We start from the raw sequence: 23905 nt of genomic DNA, 5'->3' as shown, positions 1-23905 counted from the left end.
CACGCCGTCAGCCCGCACCATATCAATCTGTCACCCCGCCATCATTCCATCCATCCCACCATGGCGCCCTTACTAGGCGATTGGGATGGGTCAACCCTGTCAACCACTCCAAATGACCCATCCAAAAATGTCTTGTATGTCGATGCATATGACTCATTCTCATATAATGTTGTTTCAATGCTAGAAGAAACACTGGGGGTGAAAGTCACCGTGATGACTATCGACTCCGAATGGCCCGATGGCAATATGCACGAATTTCTTCGCCATTATGAGGCCATCGTTTTAGGACCTGGCCCGGGAAACCCCAACCTGCCGAAAGATGTTGGCATCATGAGAGACATCTGGAATCTCCAAGATGCCGAGCTGCTTCCGATCTTCGGTATTTGCCTGGGCTTCCAAAGTCTATGCTTACACCACGGAGTTCCGATTGAACGTCTCCCATATCCACTGCATGGCCAGGTACATCGCATTTCAACCAGCTCTAGCGATATCTTCCGTGGTCTTTCGGATATAGAGGTGACGTTGTATCACTCCCTCTATGCCAACCTCGATAAGTTGAGTCACGCTCAAGTCCCGTCTGTCGACGATTTGGAATTTTTAGCCTGGTTATCTCTTGAGAATAGTTCGGCTCGGAGGAAAAGAATACCAATGGCAGTTCGTCATCGGCAAAAGCCTTTCTGGGGCGTTCAATTCCATCCCGAATCTTGCAAATCGGAAAAGGAGGCTTGCAAGCAGCTGCTCCAAAATTGGTGGGCAATGGCTCTCGCATTCAACAAGATTATTGGTCGTGAAGCATATGGCGCTTTGCCTGAGACTATCATCACTCCTCAGGATGAAACCAGCACCTTTCCTGATATCGCATATGATATGTTAAGATGGAGCTCTTCGACTTCACCGGTCGCGGCCCATCGGTCTTTTCAGCGAGGAGATTGGACCGCAGAGACCATCAGCGAGGCATTTAACAAGCCGGGATCTCCAACGGTGGTCTTTCAATCAGACAGCCGATATAGCATTGTCTCGATTCCCAGTCCCAACTCTTGGCGATTAGAATACAGTGTGGAGCGGCAAAAGTTAACTTTGTACCAATTATCTGGTGATTGCCAAATACTTGAGAAGAGTCTAGCAGTGATTCAGCTTTGGGATGCCCTCCGATACTTGATGGATATGAAGAAGGTCAGCTCTGGCAGTATGGATAGTCCTTTCTGGGGTGGGTTCTTGGGCTACTTCTCCTACGAATTGGGTCTCGCGTGTCTTCCTCATTCTAAGGAATCTGCACAAAAATCTACATCCAACGAGCCCCCAGTGGAAAATTCATCAGCTGGCCCACATGTGGAGGACCTTCCAGATGTCAGTCTGTTGTGGTGTGAAAGAAGCATTGTCGTTGACAATGAGACTGGCAATGTTGTCGTGCAATCTACACGCGTGTCAGATGACCTGACAGGCAATTGGCTCGAGGAGGCATCACAGCTACTCAAAGGCCAATCTCAAAACGTGGAAAATACCGAAAAGTCCGATTTGGAATTTTTGGATTCCATCCTCCGTCATGGTGTCATCTCATTCCCCGAAGAAATGGATTATAAAGAGCGAATTGCAGCCTGCAACGCCGAGTTGGAGGCAGGTGAGTCCTATGAACTATGTCTCACAGCCGAGACATCCATCAGTTTGCCAGTCGCTGCAACCGAAGCCGACCGCGCTGTGTTCCCCTGGAAGTTATACAGGCGACTAAAGAAGTACAACCCTGCTAGATATAGTGGGTTCGCAACCTTAGGCTCAGTCAAAATTGTGAGCAGTAGCCCGGAATGTTTTCTCGACTGGGATCGTGAGTTTACTCTTGAAATGAAGCCTATGAAAGGCACGGTCCGAAAGACACCGGACATGACCCTTGCCCAGGCCAAAGAAATACTATCTTCAACGAAGGAAATGGCCGAGAACCTCATGATTGCCGATTTGATCCGACACGATTTATATGGTATCTGTGGACCTGGTGGAGTCCATGTTGAGAAACTGCTTGAAGTCGAAGACTATGGACGTGTCTACTCCATGATCACTCATGTCAAGGGCAAAATTCGCCCTGATCAACCAGGATATTCAGTTCGCCACATTCCCCAATTCAAGTCTTCTAACATGGCCGTTCATGGTCTCACGACTCTACAGCGCTGCCTGCCTCCAGGTTCCATGACCGGTGCGCCCAAGGAGCGCTCATGCATGCACCTGAAAACCATTGAAGGACGCAAGCGTGGAATATACTCCGGGGTCATGGGCTACCTTGATCTGGGTGGTGGTGGCAGCTTTGCGGTCATGATTCGAATGGCCTTCACCTGCTCTACCGATCAAGATCAAGAGCAAATTTGGCGAATCGGTGCGGGTGGTGCCGTCACGACTCTCAGCACACCTGAGGGTGAATGGCAGGAAATGCTCACCAAGTTGCGTACTGTTGGCAACATATTCGCTCCTTTCGAAGGACAATAGGAGCAGTTGCTTGCTCTGATCCCTCTTGATCATTCCTGATTCTTTCTCTGTTCATATTAACTTGATCGCGGACCACATTCAACGTGTCTTCAACATCCGCATCTATACTTTCACATTTGGGGGTGTTTTTATTCCAAAATTCAACATAGAGCGCTGGAGCTGGGGCGTTTACTTTTATTTAGATTATTACTGCCTAATTTAGGCTCACTGTGTTTATTTGCTGCGATCTATCAAGGTACAGAGGCTGTATAGAATCAATGCAAACAAGCAAAACATGTGTGGATAGCTCCGCGTATCTAATCTCTTCTCTAATCTTTGGATCTTCCCAATCGTCAATTCCTTTCACTGTGCTCTGTTCCCTATTCCAAGGATTTATTGGTCTTTCCTGTCCTAATTTGGAAATCAATTGGACCCGTCGGTGCCCGGCATGGCTAGCCAAGATACCTCAATGGAGGAAATCCTCTGGCGGTCTCCCCCGCACGTTCAGATGATGGGGGGTTTCATCCACTCCAACAATAGTTCGTCTACTGCGCACCTGAAGATCCAGTGAAGCTACTAACGACTTGGGGGTACTTAGTTCTTTTCTATTTTGCCGAGTCTCCTTTCTTTGACCCAACCTCCAACAATGCATCCCTCGCCATCCAAGCCAGTTATAACGAGGCGTTCCGCCACTTCGTTGAGACACGCGAAGCCTTCGAGGCCCGGCTGAAGACCATGTCTGGTCTGGAATTCATTGTCGCGTATGATCCTTTGCAAGCGGCTGCGCAAACCGATACGCGCTTTGCTCACGAGCCGTCCAATGTCTGGGTCATTCGAAAACAGAACCGGCGAAAGCGGACTGGCATGGACGACGAGGTGACCGTGATCTCAACCTACTTCCTTGTCGGCGATTGCATCTACATGGCACCATCGGTTGCCAGTGTGGTGGGAAACAGAATTGTAAGCTCCACGCTCTGCTACTGCTTCTCGGTGCGCATCACTGGACTAATCCTTCACATTTTCTACTTCCAGCTTTCCGCTGTCACATCGTTATCACGGCTCATGAAGACTGCTTCTACCCTTCCGACCTTCACCCCATCTTATGGACACACCTACCTACCACCCATGGCCCGGCCGACCACCGAGTCCGGCGCACAAGCGTCACAGCAAAGCAAAGAAAATACGCCTATGCCGGACGCTGCGCCACCTTCTACTGCCGACACGCAAGGGACAAGTAGAGCCGGACTGGGGATCTCGAATACCAACTCCAGCTATCAAGATACTCGGAGCCTTGCCGAGTCCTTCAGCCTATTTACTCAATATGGCGACGAGTTCATGGATGAGACCCCATTGGTCGGTGAACCGGGCTCGTTCATCATGTCACGAGTCGGCGGTGAGAACGACCGCGCAGCCAAGACTGCAGCTGCATCTAAGGCATCACTTGGTGTAACCACCAGCACACCTGGGGCTGGCCGCGTCTCCACCCCGCAGGTTCGGGTTGATACGCCTGGGAAAGCGTCGGAGAAGAGTAACTCGCCACCTAGCTCGGGTGAGAACAAAGGCAAGCGGAAGAAGAACCGGGTTGCTAGCTGATTTTGCTTTTTATGATACCCTTTGCATGGTGGCAATCTGGGCGTTTTCTTGGTAGATTTGCAGTTTTCCAATGCATTATGTCGATCAGTGAATATCAAAACATTTCAAGGTTTTCTAGCCACAATAGACACGGTGGATCCACACATACAGTACATCCCCGGGTGACGCATTGATCTTGGCTTGATTTCTATACCGTTTACTTTTTCTCATTGCGATTGCTTCATACAGTAACTGTCAACCGTAGGTATTGCATACCGTACGGGGGAGTATGATGTTCGTAAATTTGGTGTCCAGAGACTATTGAATCAAGCTCTTTATGTAATTGTCAACAAACCATGAGCTTGATCTTCCTATTCTGGAGTAATCCTCTCGGGATCGGGGTCTCGGTCTATACTACATCGGACGGGTTGGAGATATTTGATCCCCGCGGGGTATCTTCAGCAAGGCATGGTGACCATGAGTCAGAGGCGGCCTAACAAAAATGAAGCTAGACCAAAGAGACGCAAGCAATAGGAAGCTAAGAGGAGACAAAAGCAATGAACGGGCAATTGTAACCAATAGAATGGCCAACGTGAGAGGTCGTATCTTATCGTGGTGGAACCAGTTTCCAGTCGCAATTCCAAGTATTCCGCGCTCCTCGCCTTGTCTCTTTCTTTCCTCCCAAGGATTCTCCTTTGAAATTCGTGGTACATACTTCGCTAATACTACTTGAAACTATATACTCGAGCCTTTCATCCCATTCATCATGGCTCCAAACAAGCAAGCTGTTATCTGTGTCTTGTGAGTCAGAACCCCTCCCCCTCACCATCGCGACTCCTCACCAAATCTCCCCCTCATTCAAGAGAACCACGCACCATATAGAAACACCAGACCAAAGACACTATTCAAAACATCTATACTAACATGTAATTCCCTATAGTTGCGGCGCCACAGCAGGCAAAGACCCAATCCACTTCGAAGCAGCCCGAACCCTGGCTCAGGAATTCCACAAGCACAATGTCCAACTAGTCTACGGTGGTGGCACAACGGGATTAATGGGCGAGATCGCTCGCACACTAGTCTCCCTGTCCGGCCCCAAAGCCGTCCACGGCGTGATTCCACGCGCGCTCGTGCGAGTCTCCACAAAGAGCAACGGCAACGACGAGGCCACGCCCAACGGCGAGAGCGCCAACGGAAGTGGCAAGGACGCAGAGCGGGTAGTCTCGGAGTCGCTGGACACCGAAGGAATTCCAGAGTCGGAGTACGGAATTACAACGATCGTCCCGGACATGCACACTCGCAAGCGGTTGATGGCGACCAAGGTGCTGGAGGGAGGTCCTGGGTCTGGATTTGTGTCGTTGGCTGGTGGGTTCGGAACGATCGAGGAGGTGATGGAGATGACTACATGGAACCAGCTTGGAATCCACAAGGTGGGTGTTGTGTTACTGAATATCAATGGGTACTGGGATGGAGTGCTAGCTTGGGTGAAGAACGCGGTGCAGCAGGGCTTTATCAGCCCCGAGAATGGAAGGATTCTTGCTGAGACGCAGGATCCCAAGCAGGTTTGGGACAAGCTTTTGGAGTACCAGGTTAGCAGTGAGCGGATGCAGTTGAACTGGGGTGAAGAGTAGACTTGTTCTTTTCTCTCTTGTGGATTTTGTCCTTGAGCGTTATTGATTCGAAATTCGCACTGAGGATATACGCGGAGCTCGGGGTTGGTATGATGTTCTCGGGATTATTGTTTTTTTTCTTAAAGGGACATGATACCCAGGATATATCCCGTAGATCATTATAGAAATGAGACTCATGCTTCCAACAGGAAAGGTGCAAAACGTGTAAAAGGTGCATAGAGGCCACAGCATCAGGCAGGAGTATTCATGTCTATGCGCATCATTAAACATCACAGAAAAATTATGAATCAACCTCCATAGACTCGCCCTCCCCAGCACCGGCTGATTCGGACCGTTCCAGCGCCTCCAAAAGAGGCACAGTCTCCTGACCCTCGTACAGCTTGAAGCTCTCAATCCGGCCCATGGCGCCCTCAGCAGCCTTACCAACCACACCCACAGAGGTATTATCCACGGTAAGCTCCTTATCCTGAGACAGAGTCTCCTTGAGGGCACGCAGACCGTGCGTAATCAGCTCATCCCGGCTGCAGTCCATAAACTTATCCAGGTTCCGCTCCAGGTATGTCCGCGCCATCTGCGAACGAGCACCAATAGCACAAGCAGACATCTCATGGGTCAAACCAGAGGGCTGGAACTCGAACAGATGCGGGCCAGCCTCGTCAACACCGCCAACCAGCAAGCCAACACCGTAGGGTCGCTTTCCGTAATGCTGAGTGTTGGTTTGGGCGCGGTCTCCAATCTGGCCGACGATACGGTCCAGCGGGATTGGACGGCCGTAGGTCATCTTGGAACCGAGCGATTGCTGCTTCATGAAGTTGGAGAGGACGCGGGCGTCTGATGCCAGGCCGGCGATGGCAATGGCCATGTGCGAGTCGATCTCAATGATCTTCTTCTGGTAGGAGGAGAGCTCTTCGGCATTTCGCTGTTTTCGTGGTAACAATCTCTTGGTTAGTCCATGGTCGAGCTTGCGACGCAGGGTTGGAGTGGTTGGAGCGAACCTTCAAGCCGACCAGCACGCAATGTGTCTTGTTCACCAATCCCACCACCACTGATCCTTGCTTCACTGCTTCTTGTGCATATTCCACCTGAAATATCCGACCTTGCGGGGAGCTTTTATCATCGAGTTAGGGTCTGGGTGCAAGTTGTAGCTGACCGGCCGGGGAGGGGACATCTTACAAGGTGACGGCGTCGTTGTCGTAGTTGTTTCGGAACATGGTGAAAAGAAAGGATGAATATAGGGAAGCCGAAAAGAAATGATCAGTCTTGATAGGAGGAGGCAAGAAAGATACAATCAAAAAGACAAGGGAAAGTAACTGGGGCAGATGGGGAAGCTGAAGCAGGCAGTTAAGGTGACGCGGTGTGAGAGCTCTCGACGCCTGAGGCATCAACATCCAGTGACCTTCAGGCCCCAACGTCACTCATTCCTCTTACAGCTCTTCCTTCCCCTCGATTTCTATGGCGCTGACCCTCCACACCTGCTGAGCTGCTTCTTGTCTGATATCTACGCAAGTAATACTGCACCTTCAAATACATTCCTATCGCCTCGAACCGGCAGATACGGCCCCGACTTCGCAACCATGGCCGCCGGCATCAAGACCATCATCGCACTCTCGTTTGTACGCAAAGATCCAAAGATCACCCCTGTCAATTGCCGGGCTACTTTGGGTAAAGCTTACTGATTATACTAAGGTGCTTGCGATCGGCTTCCTCCTTGTCATCCTCTCCTCCGCCCTCTGGCACAAATACTGGCCTCTCTTGGTTGTCGCTATCTACGTGATTGCGCCGCTCCCCAATTGGATCTGCTCACGATGTGCAAACCCAGATGATTTCATGGACAGCTCGTCCAATGCGGCGATGGACTTTGGGCGCTTCATGACCGGCTTCCTCGTCCTGACTGGTATTGGTAAGTGACATCTTCACGTTAGATCATAGCATCTACTACGGCATCGGCGCATTCGACTCAAGGCTTTTGTCTCTTGCTATCTGATTATGAGCTATTTCAACCAATTTGCTCTGTTTAAACCAGCTACAATGCTAACACGGTGTGCTTATAGCGCTCCCCGTTGTCCTTGCGCACAGTGGAGAGATCCAACTCCCAGCGATGATCATGTCCATTCTCGGTGGTCTTTTGATCTATGGAACCATCATCAGCTTCTCGATGTTCTTCCAGGAACAGGAAGAGTTCTGATCGAACATGCCAGGTTGGGTACGGGGGTTCCGAGACGAGTTTATTGATCCACGGGATTTTTACGGCCATCCAATCTCCTATGATGAATTTGTTTTGCGCGACTAGTTTGGTTTTGACGTTATGCACGATATACTTCGAATGATTTGTTGGGGAGCGATCTCAGCGTCGACTGCCATTTGCTCGATGGCTCTAGCATTTTCTGGGCTTTGATACTTTTGGTGTATTATATCAGGGTGAATATATAGATTCCCAACGGATTGGAAGGAGTCCTTTCTTTGTTCATCCCGTAGATTTGAAAGCTTTTGTTATCATTTGTCTAGAGCTTATGCTGCTGTCTTCCGAAGGTGTCTAAATGGGACACGTGACTACGGGTCTGGACGCGTTCCCCACATCGCGCGCTATTGATGTCAAAGGTTGATCACAGATCTCCGCAAAGACAACACAAAATGGAAGGGTGAGATCGGTTTTCATTAGTCTGTCATGAATATGAATGTCTGGTCAGGACCCATTGAGCTTGGTCCAAATCATCAGTTGGAAGGTAAGTCTACTGACGCGCCTTTTTTGCATAACGCGCTGACCATCAGGGATCCGCCTGGTTGACCCGACCTCCCACTGGCAATGCGACATATCCAAAAACACAAAGCTGGGTCTCCGCAGCTTTGTCAATCCAGCTTTGATTCCTCTCCACGCACGAGCAGGACCTAACCTCGAGTTACACACCACCAATTCACACACATCTCAATGGCTACGACGCAAACTGTCTGGGGCCATCTGGTTAAACGAAGAGGAACTGGACCTCCACCAATCACTCCAGTGTCCTGTTGGCCTGCTCGTTAGTGTTGATGGAACTTCATCTAAACGGACCGGCGCCGCCACGTCGGACCTCTTAATCTATGGTGTCTTATCCAACGCAACTTCATGCACGCGACCACCCACTCCCCCACATTCGTCACCAAACGATACCAACGGCCGTGTCAATACCTCGACAAGCAAGTCATATCAGCTGAGAATATACGCAGCGCCACTTTCAACGCTGCAGCTTACCCAGGCGCAGTCCTTCCCGTCTCCCCCGCCAAGCTCTGACGGAGATCGCGTGCCCACGCCAGCTGAATTTCTTCCGGATATCAGTTCGCCAAGTCCCAAGCGGAAGCGAGTAGCTACACTGTTTGAAGTTGCTGCACAACACCATCGTCGTGTACGACAAAAAGGTGGCGAAGCAGTTTCACAGTTGATGGCACCTTCGCGGCCCTTGTCGTCATCACAGAATCTCCAATTGCTCCGAGTCAAGCGCGAACCCGAAGACGAGTCACCAAGTCTTCCTACCCTTGATCGACTGGTTAACGGAAGATCAAGATCGGTATCCATTGGAACCAATTTGCAGCGACCCGGAAGTACACGCAGTGCTCGCGCAACTCCAAGTATTGGCGCAGATCCTCAAAAGCGGGCTCCGACACCAAACCCATTTTTAGACTCCAAATCTCGACGTTCGTCGCAACAGATACAGTCGCAGTGCTTTCCCCCGGTATCTACTGAAGATAGAACCTCTATTCCAGCCTCTCCGCCCAAAAACCCGGAATCCATCATTGCAGAAAACAAGAACCTGATCACACGCACTATTTTGACTTGCATGCGGCTCTATGGATTCCATCGCCTGAATACGCGTCCCTCGGCTGGCAAGTCGGGTTCTGGAACCGTCGATCCGGAGCCTGAAACTTCGACTTCAACTCCGGCTGCTGAGGGGCTTCGTGCGGAGACTCCGGCACCGGGGACATCGGCTGATGACGACGAGTTCAAGGCCATGTACCATGCTACCTACAAGGCTGCAGCTTTTGCACTCCGGAAATATTTGAAAGATTCTGCCTCCAGTGGGGGTCAAGCGCCCATGTTGTTGGAGAAAGAGAAAGCCATGACACGCATCGATGACATTCTTCGACTTTTCTGCGAGGATTCTTGATCCATTTTCAACTACGTTACATTATGATTCATGAACTAATGATGCATTTGTTGGTTCGGGTTGGGCGTTTGGGGGGTGCATATTAGCATACATAATATGTCTTGAGCATTTTACAGTTAAGTCTTCAATTTACGGGTGTCGATTTAAGCATCTTCGGTCCTGCGCATGATTTATAGCCTCATTTATAGTCTATAGAGTCAAATCATGTGGAAAATATGGAAGTCATAAATCTAGTCCAATTCAATCATGCTACCTAAAGAAGCTCCAGTCCGAACAACCGGAGATGCGGAAACACCCAAGCAGAATCATAATATCAGCACGTAAAGTACAAAGAGCCAAATCGCGAAGCCAGTAAGCCGAGTCCATCAAAATCACAGCGCGAGGTTGTAAGTATAGTCATCCTCCATGTTCTGTGAAACCCAAAGAACGACAGAGCTATTTCATATTAGCCAATGATATAGACAAATATCAACACATAATTCATAAGACTCACCTCAGCATGATCAACCCATTCGCTACCACATTCGCGATACCAAAGTAAAGCGTCTGGATAGGATAATCCTTGATAAGATACTTAAGAACCATAACCGTCTGCACTCAAAGGTTAGCCCGCATCACTAAGCCCTCAGAAACTCCGTAGAAGTGATGGGAAACATACCACACTCCCTGCAAGACCACCCGCCAGCAGCGCAAATCCTAAGAAAAGCACAAAGCGTGCCTTCCAGGCAACTCCACTTCCACTGTAACTAAAGCTATCGGCCTGCAGCCTCGACTTCTCAATCGAGTTGATAACCAGCATACCGAGCGCCGAGCAGATACCGGGGATCCAGTCGACGAATTTGATGTGCACGTCGGAGCCGTTGCGGGGGCTATGCGAGAAGGAGGCCACATCGATAAGGAAGAAGAAGCCCGCAGCAAACTATAGCGCATGTCAGTATCTGAGTTCATGTGTTTATATTATCCGATCTTCAGTCTTGAGTGCATGGAGTATTGCGACAAGACTTTCGAATGTGATTGCGATACAACCCGGTCCGGGGTGGGTTGGGTTGGGAGGGCTCACCAGTGCACCGGATACGTAGACGCCCGTGTTGCGGACGGCGGCATTGTTCAGCCATTCGGGCTTGGAGAAGCGGAAAAGTCGGTTGCTGGAGACGTCCATTTTGGGTGCGTTTTCGGGCTGATGTTGCTGATGGAGCTGGGGTTGGAGCTGTTGAATCCAATGACGACTTGGGCCGGATAAAAGTCGGGCCGATGTACACTGCGGGTTTACCTGTGTTGCAGTGGTGATATCAGATGAATTAAATGACTTGGTTTATTTTCATTCGTTTATTTATATTTGCTTTTGAGGTTTTCTTCTCTTTTCTGCTCTTCGAAAGCTCTCGGATCTACACCAGGACTCGTCACATCTGAATAGCTTGGTGGTACTAGGCAGCGAAATATATCATGGAAAGTCCTACGTTTTACACACCCCGGTTTGAGTAAATGTTCACATTATTGTCAAATTTGCCGAACAGTGATTGACACGCGTCGCTTTTCAGGTAACCATAGTTTAAACTTTTAAAGGCGTATCATTCAGGGTCTCATTAATCTAGATAAGGCAGCTGCCTCTTATGTAACTATGTACAAGTAGAACCAAATCATTTTGGGGTTGCCTATTTGTGACGCGTCGATTATAATGCCAAGTCGGGAGCATAGTCCTGATGTTCATAGGATGACCTAGAAAATAGAACCTGCCAATCCAAGGCATATGGCATAGGCTTGAAGCATCGGAACGGAAGCAGCCTGCGTTATCCAGCTGCGTTGTGCCGGAGCAGGACATGCTGATGTCTAGTGTAGGTGAATCCTGGCGTATTCATCTTTTGTTCTTTTAGCCGGGCAGCTGACTGCCCTTGTGATATTTCCAATCGGGAAAATATGGTTGCTATACGCAACTTCATGAGGAATCAACGGCGTGAGACCGCAACTTGTCCATGATCACATCGATCGCATCCATATCACCGGAGTCGACCTTCTCAGGTGCGTAGCCTTCAGGAAGGTGCTTGACCAACTCATTCATGGAGGGCTGATAGTTGCGCACGGCCGACGAGAGCGCGTAGACGGCCTTCTTGCGGGTAGCCGCATTGGAGTCGGTAGTGGCCATAGTCACGAGCTTAGGAATGGCATTGAGGACAATGAGCTGTTCATAGAAGCAAAGTCAGTTATGTTTCTTTATTTTCTTCGACAATTTTTTTTTTCATCGCCTGGGATACAATACGTACCTTGTCCTGGGCCTTCTCATTGTTTTGCACAGCAGTCCCAATACACCAAGCTGCATACCGGCGAATATCTGCTTCCTTGTCATCCAGGAGCTGGACCAGCGGGGTCCACAGCCCGCAGGGCTCCAAGTTGTTGGCATTGTCAATGCCCTCGATGAGTTGCTCAAAGTTGTCAAAAGCAATCAGCTTGTTCTCCAGGTCCGACTCATCAGAGTGAAGGACCTCCATAGCGGCTTTCATCAGATCGGCATCAGACGGACCTCCCATCAGCGCATTCAACATTTCCGGAGTCAAAGTCCGGGCGGCTGAGTCGGCGGAAGGTGGGGGAGCCAAAGAGCCATCTTCATTCTGTTGCTGGGAGTTTTGGACACTCCATTTGAGGAGCTTGTTCATTTGGGGGTCCATGATAGAATATATGTGTTGTAGGGGTACTTTGGTCGAAAAGGTAAAAGGTGGTGGGGTGGTCGCTGTATTCTTGACTGCGCGAAAGAATCGCGATATAAACCGATAAGGAGCCTTACCTAATCTGACGTCGAAGTCACTGGACTTTTCTAGTGGCATCGGTCATGTGACTTGCCACACCGTCTTCTGTTGATCCGCGGTTCACTCTCTCTCTCCTCCAATTGATCCAAGGGAATCCTTGGGCCCCAAATGGCGGTAACCAGCTTGCGTAAGGCGAAAGGCCACCTTGTACTTAGTCTAAGAATTGGGGGCGTAACAATGTCTTTTTACGAATACGATGGATATACTGGATAGTACTGGGTCCAAATAAAGGACATGTACCCTCTTCGTACCACTGCGTGACCGTCACACCCGTTCTATACTTAGAAGTGACCTGGTACTCACACCCCCCGCCACATGCGTCCAATAGTGCCCATATGGGAATGTCGGAGCCTGGGGGCTTTAGGCACTGGGCATTGGGGAGGTATCCAGATGAACAATTCCTCTCAGGCATCTCCTTTTCGATGGACTCGGAGCAATACCGGAGCTGACAGGAATGTCCCGTCCCAAAAAGGGTCTGGAGGCTCCTCAAGAGTTGCCCCACGAGGGACAGATGATGAAATCCGACATGGGGAATTTAAAAATTAAGAGGACTGGAATGTCTGCCTTGGATAGTAATGACATGGAATATAAAATCTAAAATAACAAACATGCCCCAGGAGATAAGTCGATCAATTTGGGGGGGCTTAGTCGAGACCAAGTTGCGCACACACCAGGTGTCCCAGTCCCAACCATCACAAACTCTCCCCTCCTCTCCACTTCTTCCCTTCTTCCTCCTTCCTCCCTTTCCACCTCTCCTCCTTATATCGTCAACTCCCCCATCTTCATTTTTCTTTTCTAATTCATCTCCTTTTTCTCCGTCACAATGGAAGGTCCGTAATTCCTCTTGTTTTGTTTTGTCCTGTTGTGGCCACCTTAGCCGCTTGGGCTCCCTTTACCCCCCAATGACCCAGCTGGTCCTGACTTCCCAGCTTGGATTACTTGGAACCCCGGAGATTTTAGATCTGATTGCTGACTCATTTGATCACTTACAGAGGAAGTCGCTGCTCTCGTTATTGACAATGGGTATGTGATGAATTGCTGCTCGTCAGGGAGCTGGGGGGCTGTGTTTGGGGGGGGAGGCGTCAACCGCCCCGGTCGCGGTCCATTCCATCATTGCCCCTATCCGCCGCCCGGCAAATTGGGTCCCAATCGCCAGCCCACGCTCCCTCCAGCGCCCCAGTCGAGCAGATATGATGGTATATTACGCCTTGAGGGTTGATTTACTGACGATTCGTGTAGTTCGGGTATGTGCAAGGCCGGTTTCGCCGGTGACGACGCACCCCGAGCTGTCTTCCGTAAGTTCCAACCCCACAAGAACGAGGCCTCTCCCCCTCCTTGCAAGCCATCCCGCCAACCCTTGCGTCGGTATTTACGGGTATTGCTACAATCTTGAAAATTATGGCCTCGTTATTTTCAAGGTTGAATTTTTTTCTCAAAAAAACCAATGACACTAACAGTCTGAATAGCCTCCATTGTCGGTCGTCCCCGTCACCATGGGTAAATTCTTCCCCCCCTTTTTTAGAGCTGCGGACGGTCCAAACAACCAAATTGGACAACCGCGAAAATAGAGACGATTGATACTAACCTGCATGCAGTATCATGATTGGTATGGGTCAGAAGGACTCCTACGTTGGTGATGAGGCACAGTCTAAGCGTGGTATCCTTACCCTTCGCTACCCCATTGAGCACGGTGTTGTCACCAACTGGGACGACATGGAGAAGATTTGGCACCACACCTTCTACAACGAGCTCCGTGTTGCCCCCGAGGAGCACCCCATCCTCCTGACTGAGGCTCCTATCAACCCCAAGTCGAACCGTGAGAAGATGACCCAGATCGTGTTCGAGACCTTCAACGCCCCCGCCTTCTACGTCTCTATCCAGGCCGTTCTGTCCCTGTACGCCTCCGGTCGTACCACTGGTATCGTTCTCGACTCCGGTGACGGTGTCACCCACGTTGTCCCCATCTACGAAGGTTTCTCCCTGCCCCACGCCATCTCCCGTATCGACATGGCTGGTCGTGACTTGACCGACTACCTGATGAAGATTCTGGCTGAGCGTGGATACACTTTCTCCACCACTGCCGAGCGTGAAATTGTCCGTGACATCAAGGAGAAGCTCTGCTACGTTGCCCTTGACTTCGAGCAGGAGATCCAGACCGCTTCCCAGAGCTCTTCCCTCGAGAAGTCCTACGAGCTTCCCGACGGACAGGTCATCACCATTGGCAACGAGCGCTTCCGTGCTCCCGAGGCTCTGTTCCAGCCTAACGTTCTGGGTCTTGAGAGCGGTGGTATCCACGTCACCACTTTCAACTCCATCATGAAGTGTGATGTTGATGTCCGTAAGGATCTGTACGGTAACATTGTCATGGTATGTGTTTTTTGCCCTCCCCTTCTCTGCCGACGGTTGATCACTAACCTTGCATTAGTCTGGTGGTACCACCATGTACCCCGGTATCTCCGACCGTATGCAGAAGGAGATCACTGCTCTTGCTCCTTCTTCCATGAAGGTCAAGATCATTGCTCCCCCCGAGCGCAAGTACTCCGTCTGGATCGGTGGTTCCATTCTTGCTTCCCTGTCCACCTTCCAGCAGATGTGGATCTCCAAGCAGGAGTACGACGAGAGCGGACCCTCCATTGTTCACCGCAAGTGCTTCTAAGCTACTTGTCTACGTTGATCGTCTTCGCTCGTACTTTTCTGGTGTATCAAAAGGCCGGATGGAAGCACTGGTGGATAGCAAGCGTTGTTGGACTCGCATTAACAAGCGGATAGCCTGAAAATGGAAATCTCGATTTTAGTGGAATAGAGTCGGTCGTTTTTTCTGTTTCCTGCTTTCCCTTTTCTATTGTTTCTTTTTTTTTACGAATTGAGCTTCTTTGTCGCGAGTCACCTCATGAAACGCTTACTTACAAAACGGGGGGCGACGGCGCCTCCGGTGTAGCCGGGAGGTGTGTACATGGAGTTGACACCGCGTTAGCCCTTCTGTTCTAGTCTTATTGTATCTCTGATCAAATTGTCTTGAGCTGTGCTCATTTCCCGTAAATTGTATCTACTTGTGTACCGATGTCTACATAGTGAATCAACCCTAGGTATGCTCCCAAGGGTTTACCCTGCCTCGAAGTATTTGGTCTCGACAGCTAAAAAAGAGGGTACAAAATACAGATGATGTATAAATTGACATGATCCATGGATATGAGCCCTCACAGTCCCAAGTGGAAAACCAATAGAAACATCCATAGACAAGGATCTTATATTACTGACCAGCTTATCTTCTATCTATGTGTAGCTACGCGATCACGATATCCCAGTATCAACTTCAAAGGTCCAGAATAGACTAAGAAGACGCTGTCACATCAACATTGAAAACACCAACCCACTGGCACGACTCCTCGGGATACCCATCATTCGTCGTACACACCCAATCAGCCCCCGAGACTGTATTCTGGCCCGCCTCCGTACCATCGGTACGAGAAACCCGCAGCACAAAGTCTTCGATATTATAGATTCCGTTGGGGAAGTTAACCTGGTAAGCCGAATTGGAGCAGGGGAACATCAGGTTTCCGGCTTGGCCAATGGACCTATAGATCCAGTCAGTAGCTATCCAATCTCAAGACTCCAACTTGTACATGGATTTCTGGGTAATGCCAGTATATGGACGTGACATACCAGACAGCATCACAGTCAGTGTCAACATTGGTGTTGGGATCGTTGAGGGCAAAAACGATGTTGTTGCTTGTAGGAGGAGTCTCGGTGTAAAGGTTCCCAACCAGGTTCTTGATTTGCAGAGGCTGGAGTGCACGCTTGAGGTTGCTGGGGGCTGCGAGGGTGGTGCTGGCAGCCAGGAGAAGAGTGCTGATAATAGTAGCCTTCATTTTCGTGATTGGGAATTGATTGTATTAAACGAGGTATGGTAAGTTTGGACTGTTTGGAATTGGGAATGTAGATGGTATTCAGGGTATCTATTGACCCTTTTGTACTCCACGTTCCTCAGCATGTTCTTCAGTATATTTGTCAGGTGCATGAGGACATAGCGAATTGCAAGTGACATTTACGTGTAGAACTGAGATATGTCTAGGACTTGATACGAAGTTACATCGATCCTTTGCAAAACTGCACTTGATTGTCAAATCGGATGTCATCGTCTGGGCACCAGATCAGTCCCAGGATAATGCTGGGACGCCTTTGCCGGACGCCTCATTCATTGGGGCGCAGAAGAGCAAAATTAGAATACCTGTGGGTAAGTTTGAAGTTAAAAGCCATGTAGATCTCTGTCATCCGCAATGTATAGATCGCAAAAATCATGGGGTTGTCTCACTGGTTTAGGCCCCCAGTCCCAAAGACACAGCCCTATAGTCCACGGTTATTTTTAGAGAAATTTCCGAAGTTGCCAAGGAGGAGATTTCACGAATCCGAGGCTTAACGAATTGTTTCCTGCCATTTGATCGTGGTGAGGTCGTACAGATGTGCAAATAAACTTGACCAATGACGCTTCTCCCTGCCGAGCAGGGTTCGTTTCATGATATAAGGGAACCCGTGGGGCGCCAATGAGACTGGACGGATTTCAAATTTGAGAACCCCTAGACAACAGCTGTACCGTATAGTAATCCGAAAGGAGAGTCATTTTTCTAGAGAATTTGCATTGCTTGATAGAAATTCGGGGAGTATATATCATTTCATCCATCACATAGGACCGGCATAAGTCATTCAGGACTCATCCATTTTGTTACCTTTCAAAGGTAGAAAAAGAAAACAAGATAAAAATCAACAAATTGAAACTGAAAGAAGACGCGCTTAACTGAAAGTCGGGACATTTCATGCCCAGGACTCCAGACCGGTCAGCACGCAGCCCTCCTCACCCTCAGCACGGGCGCGAAGGTGGCCAATGCTGTAAACGGATTCGCCCTTGGCCTCGAAAGACTGGCGAACGGCAGCCTCGGAAGCCGGGTCCACGGCGATGATCATACCGATACCGCAGTTGAAGGCACGAGCCATCTCGGCAGCAGAAACGTTGCCGGCACGCTGAAGCCAGGAGAAGACAGAAGGCTGGGCCCAAGTACGGACGTCAATGTCGGCGGTCAGGGTAGCGGGGAGCATACGGGGAACGTTCTCGACCAGACCACCACCGGTAATGTGAGCAAGACCCTTGATAGCGGCCGGGTGGGAGGCAAGCGCATTCAGGATGGACTTGACGTAGATGCGGGTAGGAGTGAGGAGGGCACGGCCGAGGGAAACCTCACCCTCAAGGCCGGGCATGGTGAAGGGAGCAGGGTCAGAGTAGCTCAGACCGGCACGCTCGACGATCTTGCGAACGAGAGAGTAGCCGTTGGAGTGAGGGCCGGAAGAACCCAGGGCGAGGAGGACATCACCGGGACGCATGGAGTCGGTGTGGGGGAGGATCTGGCGGGCGTACTCACCAGTGGTGTTGATGGCACCAACAGCGGCACCGACGGCATCGTAAGACTCGTCGACGAAGAGACCAGGCATCTCAGCGGTCTCACCACCGATCAAAGCACAGCCGGCTTGCACACAGCCGTCAGCGACACCAGTGACGAAGGCGGTGGCAGTGGGAACATCCAGGTGACCGCAGGAGTAGCAGTCGAGGAAGAAGAGGGGCTCGGCACCCTGGACGACCAGATCGTTCACGTTCATGGCCACAAGATCAATACCGACAGTGTCGTGGATGCCAACGGAGTGAGCAATCTTAAGCTTGGTACCAACACCATCGATGGCACCGATGAGGGTAGGCGAGTGGGCGTGGTATTCGGGGTTGGCAGCAGCCAGCGAGAAGAGACCACCAAAGCCACCGATAACGGCGTCGGTACCGGGACGCTTGGTGCGGCCGACAGAGCTCTTGATACGGTTCACCAGCTCGTTACCAGCGTCAATGGACACACCCGCAGCCGCATAGGTCAGCGAGGTGTCGGCGGTCTGCCGGAATGCGCGGTGCGCAATGTCCTTGCGGTAGAACATGCCATCGAAGTGGATGGTGGAGATACCCTCGTAGCTCTTCTTGACAGCCTCCTCAAGAGTGGAAGCAGTAGCGGTTGAAGCGATCACACGGCCGCCTGCAGTCTGGAGCTCGTTGCCGGACAGAGTAGTACCAGCGTGGAAAATGAGGGTACCCTCGGGAGCAGGGTCCAGGGTAATGGGGGTACCCTTGGCATACGAACCAGGGTAACCACCAGCAACACCGATGACGGTGGTAGAGAAGTTGGGCTCCACCTTAATGGAGACACCGTCGAGCCAGTGATCGGCACAAGCGACCATGATCTGCGCAAGATCGGTGTCCTTGCTCAACAGAGGCAAGAGGGTCTGAGTCTCAGGATCTCCACCGCGCACGTTGTATTCGAGGACCTTAGGACCGTTCTTGGTCATCATCAGACCAGTGAACAGGATACCAACGAAAGGGAAACCATCTTTCCGCATGCCGTCAATAGAGGGTTGGATGATGGTACGGTCAATCTCATCCCGAACCTCCTTTGGCGCAATACGTGTGGGGGCATAGCAGCCCATACCACCAGTGTTAGGGCCCTTGTCGCCATCGAAAATGCGCTTGTGATCCTGTGCAGGGGGCAGAGAGTGAATGGTGTAACCATCACTGAAGGTGAGGATGCTCAGCTCGTCTCCCTCCAGGTACTCCTCAATCACCACCTCGTCACCAGCACTGCCGAACTGGTGGTCCAGCATCATCTCCCGCAGAGCCTGGTGAGCCTCCTCCTTGTTAGTGGGAAGGGCAACACCCTTACCACCGGCCAATCCATCAGCCTTGATCACAACGTTGTGCGATACAGAGTCGAGGTAGCGACAAGCGGATTCGTAGTCGGAGAAGTTTCCGAAGGCGGCGGTGGGGATGTTGTGACGCTGCATGAAGTCCTTCGAGAAGGTCTTGGAGCCCTCCATGCGGGCAGCGGCCTTGGAAGGTCCAAAGCATCGGATGCCAACTAATTATAGTGGAACGAGTTAGGTAAAAGTTCTGTCGAAAGAAAATGGATTGAACTTACCAGCTTGGAAATATCCTTGAATGCCGTCCACCAGGGGGGCCTCAGGGCCTGGGACAACGAGGTTGACACCATTCTTCTGAGCGAATGCAACAAGGCCGGGGTAATCATCACCCTTGACATTGGCATTGGTGATCTTGCTCGAGGCCAGACCAGTACCGCCGTTTCCGGGAGCGACATACACAATGTCGACAAGGGGCGACTGGCTCAGCTTCCAGGCGAAAGCATGCTCACGGCCACCGTTGCCGACAATAAGGATACGCAATTGTTCTTGGGCCATTGTGACAGCAGTGTCTCGACTGACTATTGAGGAATTAGCGAACTGTGGGAGCCCACCGCGGGGTTAATACCCCTCCATGGAAGAATTGAGAGAGTGGATGTGAAGTTGGTGGGAGATAACATGAACATATCAAATGCTCAATAGGAGAGAAAAGTAGCCATTATAAACTCACCTCTTCAGAGACCTGAGAAACAACTGCGGGGGGAATAGATGATCAGTCAAAAGTGTGACTCTTGCTGGATACTTTTTTTTCTGCCGGCGGCGAAGTTTCTCCGCCCTGCGATAAACTTACTTTTAGCCGCTGCAGGTACTTGGTTGGTACAGGAACTTACATAGAAGAACCTTTCCAAGGCTCCTTGAAATTTCCAATTTAAAAGCATAATCATGCTGGGATGGTAAGATTTAGTACACTTGGCTCCAGAGAGGCATGACTTGTATATAATACGTATACTAGCCTGGAGGCTAAGAACATGGCCATTATATGGCGGTTTAGACAGCCAAGGCCCCAATCAGGTCCAGATTTCTTCTACTAGCAAATGAGCAGGTAACTCTCCATACAATTATTGTCTGATCTTTGTGAACGCCAAATACAGTATCATGGGTATAGTTCATGCCTCAGGTGTCTAGGACCCTCGAAAAGCGGTATCTTCCAGCAGAAAAAAAGCACGCGCGTGCCAGATTCGGTCAGGGAAAGCTCCTTGCAATCCCCCTAACTGTCTTATACCCGACGTCAATTGCTTGGTTCTATGTCATTTTCATCATAAATTAGCCTGCATGCTTCGGTCTTCTTTCCGGGCGGTCGCAGACCCTGCCCGAGACCATGTTTGCTTATCTTGCTTGACCCGCCGATATGGCGCGCCATCTACGTTGCGCCGATTTCACTACACGCCCACGCTGCACTCAAAATCAAGCGGAGACAAGGCGGAGTCCCGCAATGAGGACGTGCCGGTCAAACCGGTGACCCAGCTTGCTAATTCGAATTGGGCGAAGAAGGTACGTGTGGCCGCGCATTGTCAGACTTATTTGGCCGTGATAAAACTGACTCCAAACTTGTTCAGGGTGGAACTTCGATATCGCCATCTAAGGGTCTCAAGAAGTCCGGCAATAAACGTCTTAATACAAAAAAGCTGCGCAACAAAGACGGCTTCAATCGATCTAAGAATGAACCACATGACGATGATCAGCCGAAGGAGAATCCGTCAAGCACAGGTCCCGAATCTGTACGCGGGGTCACTCAGGTGAGACAAATACTGGAAGAGACGAGCAAAGCCAAATCGAAGCCGAAATCGAAGTCCAAAGGCTCCAGCAGCGAGGAATTTGCACACCTCAAGTCATTTATCCAAAACAACCATGCTGGATCAATACGGCCAGATGAGGTTAAGGGTGAGTTTTTATTGCGGAAGCTGGGTTGAATGGAATTTAACATTGCGCAGCATTGGATATCCCTACTCCCCCCGTTCCTCGTCTTTCATTCGGTCTTGATCGAGTTCTTTTCAAGTAAGACATCTTTTCCATCTTGCTGATTGTACTGATATCCTAACGCCGCATAGTCCTGGCGTTTACCAATTACGAGACCCTCGATCCCGCGTCTACAATTTCGATCCCTACCTAGGCGAGATCATGCCTGTGACAGAATTCGACTTTAATACCCTCAAGGATTATGTCACCTCATCCAAGGATACAGCCCTCCGAGATGTTGCTGTTCAGAATGGAAAGAAATATCTGGGCTCTTCCTCTAGCATGACCTCGGTTCTTTCCCACTTCCACTATCTGCTTTCTAGTTGGAGACCTATCGATACCCGCCAAATCTCGCAAGGATTCCCCGATAAGCTGCGTAGCTTTACTCGTCTGCTCCGGGCTCCGGCTGCCATGTTTCTTCACTACCAGGATGGCGTGTACGCTATTGATGCGGATAAGGAGTATGATTCGGCGAACATCCTTATGAACCTGGGCAAGTCGATGGAGAAGCTGCTCACCATGCCCAAGGAGGACTTTGAGCGCTACCGCCGGTCCAGCGAAAATAAGATTACGCCCGAGGAGGAAGAGGCGATTCCCGAATCGTATCACTTCTCTACCTCAGGAGATTTTGTCATGCGTTCACAGCTCGATGCTTACGACCCTCGACTACCGGGAACTGGTATGTTTGATCTCAAGACACGCGCCGTGGTCTCCATTCGCATGGATGCAAAGAACTTCGAAAATGGACTGGGCTATGAGATCAAGAGACGGTTCGGTGAATATGAGTCGTATGAGCGCGAATACTTCGACATGATTCGGGCTGCGTTCTTGAAATACTCGTTGCAAGTGCGCGTTGGTCGCATGGACGGTATTTTTGTGGCGCATCACAATGTTGAGCGCATTTTCGGTTTCCAGTACATCAGTCTGCCCGAGATGGACCAGGCGCTGCATGGGCAATCAAATACCGCGCTGGGAGACACCGAGTTCCAACTGAGTTTGAAATTGTGGAATAAAATTCTTGACCAAGCGACCGAGCGCTTCCCCAAACAATCCTTGCGGTTCCACTTTGAGACCCGAGATGCGGTGACGCCATTCATGTACGTCTTCGCCGAACCTGTCACGCCGGAGCAGATCAAGGACATCCAAACCAAGAACGCAGCAGAAATCGACGAGTACCAAGAACGTCTGTTGAATATCACCCCGAAGGACTCCGAACTCGAAGCAGCAAAGAAAGATACTGATGACGCCATTCATGCCGCCCTTTACGACTCGGACTCACCACTGGAACCGATGAGCTCCCCGGAGAAGGAGACGGAACAAGTCCCAAATCAAGAGATCTTTGCCATGGCATTGTCAATCAAGAACAAAGTCAACGACAAGATTGTTGAACGGCCCTATTACTTCACTGAATCGGATACTTGGGAGGTTGACTACGAGCTCAGAGAGCTGTCAGCTAGCCAAGGCAACAGGCTGTATAAGATGTGCCAGGAACGGCGCAGAAAAGCCCTGACAACCTCGGGCGAGGACGCGCAGGGCGTCGTGAGCAATCTATACGCTAGAAGACTGCAAAAGATCAGCCAAGAGGGTCGCAAGTACCGTGCTATGGAGGATGAGATTGATAAGAGGTGTGGTACCATCGTGTACTCGGATTAAAAGTAAACTCATTTTGAGTTGTCGGTTTCACCTTGAGGGCGACCATTGGAGACTATTGTTTCTCTTGTATATTATTAGACATGTGATTTGCGTTATTTGGAAAGTGGCATTTTGGTTCTTCGGTCCTATCAGCATCTCGTGTATAATGCACATTTTGGCGTTTGGCCGTTCCATATAAGTCAATTGATACCAACAGCATTACTATAGTTATACTACTGCATCTCGTTTCATCAGATCAGGGATACGAGAGCACGCCATGAGATAAGCGGTGTGATGAACATGACCTATTGGCGCGTTTTATCTCAACGTAAACATAACCCCCTATATCTCCACCCCCACAACAGTATCAATCATCCTGTCCACATTTACAGCCATGATCCTGACCGGCCTTGAAATAACAACCCGCAATCTAGTTCGCAATCTCCGCAGCCTAACCCACCAACAACAACCCTGTGGTATCGATCTAACCCTGCACCAAATCTCCAAATGGACTTCGGCAGCAATCCTAGACTTCGACAACACCAAGCGCTCAGCAGCCAAAGTATACATTTTACCATACGACAGCAACCAAGCCATCACCCTGCAACCAGGCGCTTACCTGGTCGATTTCAAAGAAACAGTGCAAATCCCACTCAATTGCATGGCTAGTGTTTTCCCGCGGTCGTCGCTGTGGAGGTCTGGTGTGAGCATTTCCGCTGGGGTGGTCGATGCTGGGTATAAGGGTGCAATGGGGGCTTTGCTGGAAGTTAAGAATCCGCATGGCGTTGTTCTTTACAGAGGTAGTAAGCTTGCGCAGATTGTTTTTGAGGAGCTAGGCGGTGTTGTTGAGGGATATAAGGGGGTTTATCAGGCTTCCACTAGTAGTGTTGGACGGGACGGTGTAGGGAAGTTTTGATATTACCAGATCATTTGTTAGATGGAGCTTATTTTC

The 23905-nt window shown here is 50.2% G+C and overlaps 13 protein-coding genes across 13 annotated transcripts; 8 read left to right on the top strand and 5 right to left on the bottom strand.

Moving 5' to 3' along the window:
• Nucleotides 1-60: 60 nt before the first annotated feature.
• On the top strand, nucleotides 61-2469 carry pabA (aminodeoxychorismate synthase pabA; the record flags this gene model as incomplete). The annotated part of the gene is made up of 1 exon (XM_057112079.1): nucleotides 61-2469. The coding sequence occupies one exon, from the start codon at nucleotides 61-63 to the stop codon at nucleotides 2467-2469; it is 2409 nt and encodes an 802-aa protein (XP_056976816.1).
• Nucleotides 2470-2896: 427 nt separating this feature from the next.
• Nucleotides 2897-4041, top strand: med6 (mediator complex subunit MED6; the record flags this gene model as incomplete). Its single annotated transcript, XM_057112078.1, has 2 exons — nucleotides 2897-2987; nucleotides 3047-4041. 2 exons carry the CDS (start codon nucleotides 2897-2899, stop codon nucleotides 4039-4041), a joined length of 1086 nt encoding a protein of 361 aa, XP_056976815.1.
• Nucleotides 4042-4786: 745 nt separating this feature from the next.
• Nucleotides 4787-5651, top strand: N7484_001657 (LOG family protein; the record flags this gene model as incomplete). Its single annotated transcript, XM_057112077.1, has 2 exons — nucleotides 4787-4821; nucleotides 4961-5651. The coding sequence occupies 2 exons, from the start codon at nucleotides 4787-4789 to the stop codon at nucleotides 5649-5651; spliced, it is 726 nt and encodes a 241-aa protein (XP_056976814.1).
• A 280-nt stretch (nucleotides 5652-5931) lies between these two features.
• On the bottom strand, nucleotides 5932-6890 carry pre5 (proteasome core particle subunit alpha 6; the record flags this gene model as incomplete). Its single annotated transcript, XM_057112076.1, has 3 exons — nucleotides 6825-6890; nucleotides 6647-6758; nucleotides 5932-6570 (listed from the first exon to the last, which is right to left on the bottom strand). The coding sequence occupies exons 1-3, from the start codon at nucleotides 6860-6862 to the stop codon at nucleotides 5932-5934; spliced, it is 789 nt and encodes a 262-aa protein (XP_056976813.1). The 5' UTR covers nucleotides 6863-6890.
• Nucleotides 6891-7225: 335 nt separating this feature from the next.
• On the top strand, nucleotides 7226-7836 carry N7484_001655 (Vps55 family protein; the record flags this gene model as incomplete). The annotated part of the gene is made up of 3 exons (XM_057112075.1): nucleotides 7226-7264; nucleotides 7338-7551; nucleotides 7703-7836. 3 exons carry the CDS (start codon nucleotides 7226-7228, stop codon nucleotides 7834-7836), a joined length of 387 nt encoding a protein of 128 aa, XP_056976812.1.
• Nucleotides 7837-8316: 480 nt separating this feature from the next.
• N7484_001654 (uncharacterized protein) lies at nucleotides 8317-9790 on the top strand (the record flags this gene model as incomplete). The annotated part of the gene is made up of 2 exons (XM_057112074.1): nucleotides 8317-8374; nucleotides 8421-9790. The coding sequence occupies 2 exons, from the start codon at nucleotides 8317-8319 to the stop codon at nucleotides 9788-9790; spliced, it is 1428 nt and encodes a 475-aa protein (XP_056976811.1).
• A 371-nt stretch (nucleotides 9791-10161) lies between these two features.
• N7484_001653 (UPF0220 family protein) lies at nucleotides 10162-10949 on the bottom strand (the record flags this gene model as incomplete). Its single annotated transcript, XM_057112073.1, has 4 exons — nucleotides 10162-10225; nucleotides 10284-10381; nucleotides 10449-10709; nucleotides 10851-10949. The coding sequence occupies 4 exons, from the start codon at nucleotides 10947-10949 to the stop codon at nucleotides 10162-10164; spliced, it is 522 nt and encodes a 173-aa protein (XP_056976810.1).
• Nucleotides 10950-11723: 774 nt separating this feature from the next.
• Nucleotides 11724-12450, bottom strand: fes1 (Hsp70 nucleotide exchange factor FES1; the record flags this gene model as incomplete). Its single annotated transcript, XM_057112072.1, has 2 exons — nucleotides 11724-11966; nucleotides 12049-12450. 2 exons carry the CDS (start codon nucleotides 12448-12450, stop codon nucleotides 11724-11726), a joined length of 645 nt encoding a protein of 214 aa, XP_056976809.1.
• Nucleotides 12451-13362: 912 nt separating this feature from the next.
• On the top strand, nucleotides 13363-15474 carry act1 (actin ACT1). Its single transcript, XM_057112071.1, has 6 exons — nucleotides 13363-13418; nucleotides 13581-13611; nucleotides 13828-13883; nucleotides 14055-14085; nucleotides 14184-14955; nucleotides 15014-15474. Exons 1-6 carry the CDS (start codon nucleotides 13412-13414, stop codon nucleotides 15242-15244), a joined length of 1128 nt encoding a protein of 375 aa, XP_056976808.1. The 5' UTR covers nucleotides 13363-13411; the 3' UTR covers nucleotides 15245-15474.
• Nucleotides 15475-15919: 445 nt separating this feature from the next.
• N7484_001650 (uncharacterized protein) lies at nucleotides 15920-16457 on the bottom strand (the record flags this gene model as incomplete). The annotated part of the gene is made up of 2 exons (XM_057112070.1): nucleotides 15920-16163; nucleotides 16252-16457. The coding sequence occupies 2 exons, from the start codon at nucleotides 16455-16457 to the stop codon at nucleotides 15920-15922; spliced, it is 450 nt and encodes a 149-aa protein (XP_056976807.1).
• Nucleotides 16458-17397: 940 nt separating this feature from the next.
• ade1 (bifunctional aminoimidazole ribotide synthase/glycinamide ribotide synthase) lies at nucleotides 17398-19863 on the bottom strand (the record flags this gene model as incomplete). The annotated part of the gene is made up of 2 exons (XM_057112069.1): nucleotides 17398-19526; nucleotides 19587-19863. 2 exons carry the CDS (start codon nucleotides 19861-19863, stop codon nucleotides 17398-17400), a joined length of 2406 nt encoding a protein of 801 aa, XP_056976806.1.
• A 774-nt stretch (nucleotides 19864-20637) lies between these two features.
• Nucleotides 20638-22974, top strand: N7484_001648 (Pet127 family protein; the record flags this gene model as incomplete). Its single annotated transcript, XM_057112068.1, has 4 exons — nucleotides 20638-20856; nucleotides 20922-21246; nucleotides 21297-21360; nucleotides 21414-22974. The coding sequence occupies 4 exons, from the start codon at nucleotides 20638-20640 to the stop codon at nucleotides 22972-22974; spliced, it is 2169 nt and encodes a 722-aa protein (XP_056976805.1).
• Nucleotides 22975-23347: 373 nt separating this feature from the next.
• N7484_001647 (putative dUTPase) lies at nucleotides 23348-23869 on the top strand (the record flags this gene model as incomplete). Its single annotated transcript, XM_057112067.1, has 1 exon — nucleotides 23348-23869. The coding sequence occupies one exon, from the start codon at nucleotides 23348-23350 to the stop codon at nucleotides 23867-23869; it is 522 nt and encodes a 173-aa protein (XP_056976804.1).
• Nucleotides 23870-23905: the final 36 nt, after the last annotated feature.

This window comes from Penicillium longicatenatum (assembly GCF_028827895.1).
Source record: "Penicillium longicatenatum strain IBT 33135 chromosome Unknown contig_1_segment0_segment0, whole genome shotgun sequence".
Lineage (NCBI taxonomy): Eukaryota > Fungi > Ascomycota > Eurotiomycetes > Eurotiales > Aspergillaceae > Penicillium > Penicillium longicatenatum.
The sequence above is the reverse complement of the archived record's forward strand: the minus strand, read 5'-3'. Positions and strand labels throughout refer to the sequence as shown.